General features: G+C 42.3%; 1 protein-coding gene across 2 annotated transcripts in view; it reads left to right on the top strand.

The window, feature by feature from the left end:
* The window catches only part of CCN5 (cellular communication network factor 5), a 16,978-nt gene extending 8,877 nt beyond the window's left edge, over positions 1 to 8,101 (top strand). Inside the window, exons 3-4 of one of the 2 annotated variants that reach the window (XM_069071828.1) lie at positions 4,001 to 4,243; positions 6,156 to 7,305. In XM_069071828.1, the coding sequence (XP_068927929.1) occupies positions 4,001 to 4,243; positions 6,156 to 6,346 (434 nt within the window). In that variant the 3' untranslated portion in view covers positions 6,347 to 7,305. Of the gene's footprint in view, positions 1 to 4,000; positions 4,244 to 6,155; positions 7,306 to 7,723 lie in introns of those variants that run through there. The other variant, XM_069071829.1, reaches the window with a different exon arrangement.
* Positions 8,102 to 8,425: the final 324 nt, after the last annotated feature.

Raw genomic sequence — 8,425 nt, forward strand, 5'->3', positions numbered from 1 at the left:
TTTCTCTCTTTCCCCTCCTCTTACATTCTCTTTCCCCTCTCCCTTCCTTCTCCCTCTCTCTTCCCCCACCTCTGTATTCTTCCCTCCTTTGACCAGATCAGATGAAAGTGAGTTTCAAGTGTCAGCCACTCTTCCCACACTATCCTAGTCTGCATAAATGTTTACTTATACATCTTGAATATTTGAGATAATTTTCCCCAACTTTCCTTTTCCTTTCCCCCCAACCTAGTATATTCCTCTTCCCTTCTTTCCATTCTTTTCTTAAGATCATCAAGGCATAAGAGAATCACTCTCAGGCCTTGTCTGAGTAGATTCTCTCAAAGAGCCCAGGTCATAATAAGGTTCAGAGGAAATGTATGTATCTTTTCCCCATATTTGAATATAAGCAAGTTTTCCTTATTTAGTATCTTTTGACAGCTTATTTGTGTTTACCCTTTTCTGTTTCTCTTAAATCTTGTGTTTGAACTTCAAAGATTCTATTCAGCCCTGGTCTTTTCATCAGGAATGCTTGGAAGTCCTCTATTTCATTAAAAAATAATGTTTTCCCTTAAAAACTTATACTTAGCTTTGTGGGCTGTAAGCCCACATCCTTTTCCTTCTGAAATATTATATTCTGGATTCTCAGCTGCTTTATGGTGTGATCCTAACTATGGTTCCTTTGTACCTGAATTCTTCCTTTCTGGATGTTTGCAGGATTTTTCCTTGACCTGAAAACTCTGGATTTGGACCATAAAATTCCTCAGAGTTTTCACTTTGGGGTTTCTTCCAGGAGCTGACTAGTGGATTCTTTCTATTTTATTTTGCCCTCTAGTTCTAAGAGATTTGGGAAGTTTCTTTTAAGATTTTTTTTTTTGCAATATGGTGTCTAGAGTCTTTTTTTTTTTTTTTGTCGTGGTGTGTAGGTAGTGTAAGAATTTTTACCCTTTTTCTTCTTGATCTGTTTTCCAAGTCGGGTGGGTTGTTTTTTTGGTTTTGTTTTTGTCAAGAAATATCTTGCATTTTCTTCTATTTTTCACTCTTTTGACTTTCTTTTAATATTTCCTGTTGGTTCCTAAAGCCATTAGCTACTATTCAGTGGATTCTAATTTTCAGGAAATTTGTCACTTGGGAAAGGTAAATAAGTGCCACGTGATTAATTCTTTTTACAATTTTTTCTTCCATAGCCCTCATTTCTTTTCCAACATTTTCCTCTAGCTCTCTCATTTTATTTATAAAAACATTTTAAAACCTTTTTTTTCCCCTAGAAAACCCCTGGTTCATCTCCTCCAGTGATTCTAGATGAATCTGGACCCAAGCTACATTTTTCTTTTAATCTTTTCTTGTAGATATTTTGGAGTCATTTTCTTCTCTTAAGCTCCATAACAAGTTATTTGACTTTATTGTTTGCTCATTCTTCCAGTCCTGGTGGTGGATTTGAATTAAGGGCTAGGTTCTGCTACACCTCTGGAGGGAAAGTCCTCCTGGTCTAAACTCTGTAATTCCTGACCTAGGTTTGGGTCTGAGCAAAAGTAAATTGCAGCCAGCTGGAAAGCTTTGCTCATTCAGCATCATGGAACTCTAGTCCCCACTTTGGTCTGGAATTCCCATCCTCATTACTACTCTGTGGGCTTCAGGTTGGGCTAGAAACTGGAAAAGAGACCCTGTTCTTTGCCTGGGCTCTGGGCCACACCACTGCTACTTGCTTCTGAACTTTCTCTTCTCCTCACACTTCCTAATACCCACAACAGTTTCTTACCTTGGAATACCACACCTGGATCCAGCTTCTCCTTCCTCACTCGGTTCTGGGTTTGTCATCTAGCCTGAATAGTGGCTGACAAATAGCCCCTATTCCTGTTGAGACGCCCTAGTGTAGGTCTGGGGGTGCCCTGATATGATTCTGGAGCCTCTTCTTACCAGGTACACAGCCTCTCCTTGGGCCTTTCCTGTGTTTTCTGCATGGCGCTCCTAGCCAGGTCCTATCCCCACTATCCACAGATTTCTTTGTCTCCCTATGATGACCTGGGCTAGAAAAAAAATGACTCCATGTGACTTTTTAAAAATTTCCTTAACAGGATTTGGTTTGATACAAAGTTTTCTAGATCTATTTGGAGAATTTTAGGGGTCAGCTCTCTGGACTGCTTCCTGGTACTACACAAATTGATGGTACCTTCCATAATATAGATTTTATGGACTTGGAATCTGAAGCCTCAAGGGGGAAGTGACTTACCCAAAGCCACATTGCAGATCCTGGTCTTCTAACTCCTAGTAGGATTCTCTTTCTAAGGAGGCCAGGGACCTGAAGGAGATATATTCTCTGTCAATGTACTCTCATACCCCATTCATATGTGCTCAAAAGCACACATATGCACATTCATTCTCTGGCCTTCCTTGGAGTATATTGGGTGTCAGGAAGACAGGAAGTCCTTGGGCCTTCAGGTCTGATCCCTGCCCAACTGAGGCATGGGAGGAGTTAGCCCCCTGACAGCTGTCACGAAAGGTACCAGGAAAAGCAGCAAAGATCAAAGATTCCCCCACCCCCACTGTTTCCTCCACAGCTGATTTTCCTAAACAGATGCCACTGTTTACAAGACAATCTTATCGACACAGAGACAGGAGGTCTCTGGAGACTCATACTCTAGCCCGTCTGGAGGGAGAGATTAAGGTGACAGCCAGCTACTCATTGGTTTCTAGGAAACGGGTGTCCACATGGCATCAGTCCAATGTTGCACGGGGTTTGGAGCCCAAACTGACATCTTACCTTTGGGAGACAGCATTGGCATTGTGGTAGGGGGACAGTGTGTGCTCCTACCTACCCCATAGCTCTCTGAGGGAAAGATTGGGAGCCAAACTCTGCTCAAATTTGCTTTTCTAACAAGTCTTTATTTAGTGCTTACAACCTGTTCTCCACAATGGAAGGGAAATAAGCAAGGTAGTCAGGTAGAAAAAACCCAGAAATTGAAGTCAAATCTTGAATTTGTTCATTTCAGGTTCCCCCCCCCCATATTCTCCTCTTCTCACTTTCTGATTCTTCCTATTTTAATTGCAGATCCCCTGAGGGCTGGATCTCAAGCTGCCTCAGTCTTTTCTTGTGTGTGGTAATTCTCCTTTCACCATCAGCCCCTGCCCCAAGTGACTTCTAGGGGGACAAATCTTGAATCTGTCACTTACTACTTGTGTGACTTTGGGTGCATATCTAATGTCTCTGGGCCTCAATTCATTCATCTGTAAGATGAAGGGGTTAGTCTATGATCTCTAATGTCTCTCTCAGATCTAGTTCTGATGATATAAAGATATAAAAGACAAAGTCCCTTCCCTCAAGGTCATAGACTAGTTGGGAAGACAAATCATGCACATCTGAAGCAAGTCCAGAATAAGCATCATGAAATCCTCAATTATAAGAGTCAAGATAGTATAGTGGGGGCAGGTAGGTGGCACAGTGAGTAGAGTACTGGGCCCTGGAGTCAGGAGGACCTGATTTCAAATCTGGCCTCAGACACTTAACACTTGCCGTGTGTCCTTGGGCAAGTCACTTAACCCCAATTCCCCCCTCCAAAAAGACAACAAACAAACAAAAAAGATGGTATACTGCATTCTAGTCAGGGGACATGGGTTTGAAGCCTGGCTCTGAAGCCTGGGCAGCTAGGTGGTTCAGTGGATAGAGTGCCAGGCCTTGGAGTCAGGAAGACCTGAGTTTAAATCCAGCTTTGGATACTTAATTCTGTTTGTCTCAGTTTCTCACCTGTAAAATGAGCTGGAGAAGGAAATGGTGAAGCATTCCAGTATCTTTGCCAAAACCTCTCCCCAAAAGCTGTCATAAAGAGTTAAACACAACTAAAAGACTAAACAATAACAAAATAATAGGATCCCATATTGGCTACTATGTTGGTTACCACTGTGGGTATGACTGCCTATTACTATACAGGGCTACAACTGGTGGTTATGTTGTGTGGATTTGATGGACTGTTCCTTTAAATCTATATGGGTGGGTGGGTGTTGGGGCTCTTGATTTTTCCCTTCACAGTTCCAGAGGATGACGGCAGTTGTGAGGTAAATGGAAGGATCTACCAGGATGGGGAGACCTTTCAGCCAAATTGCAAGTTCCAATGCCACTGCTCAGATGGGGGGTTCACCTGCACCCCACTTTGCAGTGAGGATGTACGGCTGCCCAGCTGGGACTGTCCCCACCCTAAACGAGTCGATGTCCCTGGGAAATGCTGTCAAGAATGGGTCTGTGACCAGGGAATCCAACCTGTCCAAGCAGCAGGTAACGTATCAAACCCAGATCTGCCCTGGCCAGAACCATGGAGTCCTTCAAGTCTGACTTCAAGTATCCCCTGGTACCCACGTTCCACTCTTCCCTCCCCCCAACTTTCCCAGTGTCTTGGCTCATACTGGGAGGTGTGGAGCAGTAACACCAAGGCACCCTTTTTTTGCTTGGTTGTAGCTTCCACTGAATTTTATTAGGCACCTAAAGTGTACAAAGCTTAGCGGCTGGGGCTAGGAAAGAGAAAAAGTTTAGATGATGATGGTGATGAAGATAACATTCTCAGCACATCAGGGTTTACAAGGTACTTCCTCACAGCAGTCTGTGATGTGAGGTTGGGAATACAGATGTGACATAGCCCAGTTTATAAATGATGATTCCAAGATCCAGAATGGTTAAGTAATTTATGTAATTGTAGAATTTAGAGTGGGAAGGGACTTAGAAGTCATTCAGCTCTATTCCATTTGTCTGTAGCAAGGAGCTATTTAATTGAAAAGGCTGTTCTCTTTTCTTTTACATTTATATATCAATTTTTTGTGTTTCTTGTTTATTTTTGAAATATTTATTTTTCCCAATTACATGTAAAGAAAAATTTTTACATTCATTTAACAACCCCAAACATCTCTCCATTGCCTAGTATGTACCAGATACTGTGCTAAGTAGACATTAACAAAAATGAAACAGTCCTTGCCCTCAAGAAGCTTACATTCTCCTGGGGGATAAAACATGTATATAGATAATTAAACAGAAAGTAATTTGAGGAAGGACAGAACAAAGTTCTTTGTGATGTCTGAGAAGGAAAAAGCTGTTACCCATAGGGTGGGGCAGTAAGGGAAAGAGGAGGATCAGGGAAAGTTTTCAGGTGGAGGTGGCATTTAGGTTAGGCCTTCAATGTTTCAATAAGCAAAGGCGAAAGGACACTTCAGGCATAGGGAACAAGACCAGCAAAGATCAAATTGTAGTTGGAAGAGACTTTAGAGATCAAGTCCAAATCCCTCACTTTACAGATGAAGAAACTGAGGTTTAGAGAGGTTATGTACCTTGCCCAGGGTCACTCAGCTAATAAGTATCTGAGGTGAGATTTGAACTCAAATTGATGGAACTACAAGTCTATCTCAGTTGGGAAAGAGTGGGACAGGTATGGCGGGGACAGTAACTAGTGTAATCTGACTGTAGTACAGATTACATAGAGGGATGTAGTGAAATGTAAGGTTATAAAGGCAAGGAAGGGAGGCTGATTTGGATAGACCTTGAATGTTGGGTTAAGTTTCAATTTTGCCTAGTGGGCAATAGGGAGCCAGTAAATGTTTCTGAGCAGAATGGCATAGAAAAAAAAAAGATTTATGAATAAGGAAGATATCTGGCATTATATGAAGGAAAGCTTGGAGGGAGAGTGACTGGAGCAGGAGAGTCTTGTTTTGAGACCATTATAATAGACCAAGCAAAGGATGGTTCCATGGAGGGGAGAGGCAAAAGGCAAAAAGGCAGAGGCTGAACTAATATAATTTGCTATGTCCAATAACCTCCCGCAATCTTATACTCTCCTAAAATTCTTGCCACATCCCTGCTTGGAGCATAGAGGATCAGGAAGGGCCTGGTAGTAGAGCTAAAACAAAGCATTTGTGAGACTTGATCAGGTGAGAAAATTTCCCCATGTGTTACTGGTCATTGGAGGTGTTGAGCCTTCAACATGCTATGACACAAGCAATTTGACTTATTCTGAAATCAATCCCTACAACCCATGGAGATGGAGATTGTTCTGGTGGCATAGAGGCATATCAGTGTGTCCCTCATTGTACTGTATGGTGCACCCTAGTCAGCTGCCTATGCCTAGTCCTGGCTTTGACTGGGGCTAAAATGGAGTTTCCAAGAAATTGCTGATGCAAACATCTCATACTTCCTTCCTGTTCAGTGCCCCGATTCCTGGGACCTCCAGCACCACTGTCCCCTCGATTTGCCTGCCAGGAATGGAGCACATTGTGGGGACCCTGTTCTGCCACCTGTGGGCTGGGTGTGGCCACCCGGGTGACCAATCAGAATCCACACTGCCGGCTGGAGATGCAGCATCGTCTGTGCCTACTCAGGGCCTGTCCTCCTTTGTGAGGACCCCACCACAGTGTCACTGATGCCTCTAAGGAGAGGTGCTCCTGGCTATGCTTGTGAATAGAAGCTTCTGGGGCTAAAGAGACGCCAGCTTGCCAGTCTTAGAGACGCACTGAAGCCTCCATCAGGCTGCTCTGATCTGTTGCTCCAAAACCTTCCTTTGAAGGAGACTCATCCCCTCAAATGGAGATGCTGATAAGGCTCGTTCATCTCTATTTTCTGGCCTCTAGAACTCATGACTAGGTTTTGAGCTTCTCCAAGACACTCTGACCAGCAAAGACTCAGTGCAGAGATGCAGATGCAAGTCACTTTAGGATCACAGAATTTAGGATAGGAACCTTAGAAACCATCTAGTTCAGGGGTCCTTAACCTGGGATCCATGAGACTGATATCAAGGAGTCTGTGAATTTAGATGGGAAAAAATTACTTATTTACTTTCACTGACCTCTAAAATTTAAGGTTTTCCTCTATCAGAAATTTTTTTAAGCACCATTATTCTGAGAAATGGTTTACAGGTTTCATCAGGCTGCCAAAGGGGTCTATGACCCAAAAAAGATTAAGAATTTCTAATCTAGTGCAACTCTCTCATTTTACAGAAGAGGAAACCTAGGCCTGTAGCAAAGAGCTATTTAATTGAATAGACCATTCTCTTTTCTTTTACATTTATATATCACTTTATTTTTTGAGTTCCTTTTTTATTTTTGAAAATATTTTATGATTTTCCCAATTATATGTAAAAAAAAAGATTCAACATTCATTTAACAATTTTTTTGAGTTCCAATTCTTTCCCTCCTTCTTCCCCCTCTTCCCTCCCTGAGACAGTAAGCAATTTGATATATGTTATACTTGTGCAATCACACAAAACATATTTCCATATTAGTCATTTTGTGAAAGAAGACACAGACCAAAACTCCCCCTCCCCCCAAAAAAAATAAAGTGAAAAAGAGTATGCTTTTATCTGCATTCAGACTCTATCAGTTCTTTCTCTGGATATGGATAACACTTTTCATCATGAGATCTTTGGAACTGAACAGACTGTTCTTCTTAAAACAACAACAACTTTAGTTTCCTATTTGCCCAAACTGAACATGCGCACAGTCACAGAATCCCCAATCTATCCTCTACTGAGCATACCCTAGAAGACAGTGGAGGATAGGGATAAATCTCAAGGTTCTCTGGGGAGGGTTAGTACTTTAAGTAGGACAAGAACAGTGTGAAATTGAACCAAGTATCCATCTCTCAGAGTTCCTGGCTCTGTGTATCTTTGGGACAGTCCCTTTTTTCTTATGGGACCTCAGTTTCCCTCTGTAAAATGAGAAAACAAGATCAATAATCTCTAAAGTCTTCCCTAACTCCAGTAATCTACTTCTAATATAGGTGGAGACATGGTTGGCAGCTCCAGAGAAGGCCCTTAGGAGGTCCAGGGTTGTGTGTGAAGCCCACACATTATGCTGGGCTCTGAAGGCTGCCATGGAAGTGACCTCTGAGATCCATAGCCCCACCAGGAGTCATGTACAGTGCATGAGGAAAGCAGTGCCAATGGTGTTCCTATAAGGGATATGTTTGTTTAATGTTCTTGTGAGTTTATTAAAGCACTTTTGTGGAAACTCCTGTTGTCCTATGATGACCCTTGCCCTTGGTGGCCCAAGGGGAAAGCAGATATAGAAGACTCCATATTCCCAGCAATTGGACTATTCCTGAAGAAAGTCACATACTAGGCCTTAAGGAATTTAAATAAAGATATTTCTGGTTAAATTTTGGTGGGAGATTATGGGGTTTTTTAGGGGGGAAACACTGAAAATCTCAGGTCTTTTTCTTATATGAAGCTCAGCATATGCTACCCTCTCTGCCACCTAGCTGCCTAACAGTCTAAAGGCCCATGATTCCAAGATTCTAAGATGGAAGCATAAAGGGTTGTCAATAATATCATGCTGTGGAATGGAAGTAGCAAATTGTACTACCTAGAGTTGACTTTGGAGTCAGAAAGACCTGAGTTCAAAGTCTACCTCTGAACTCTACTGGCTCTGTGACTCTGGGCAAATCACTTAACCTCTAGCTTTCCTGAGCAACTCAAACGCC

The sequence above is a fragment of the Petaurus breviceps genome, unplaced genomic scaffold, assembly GCF_028583685.1.
Source record: "Petaurus breviceps papuanus isolate PSGF00001 unplaced genomic scaffold, PetGlider_PUasm1.0 90845, whole genome shotgun sequence".
Classification (NCBI taxonomy): domain Eukaryota; kingdom Metazoa; phylum Chordata; class Mammalia; order Diprotodontia; family Petauridae; genus Petaurus; species Petaurus breviceps.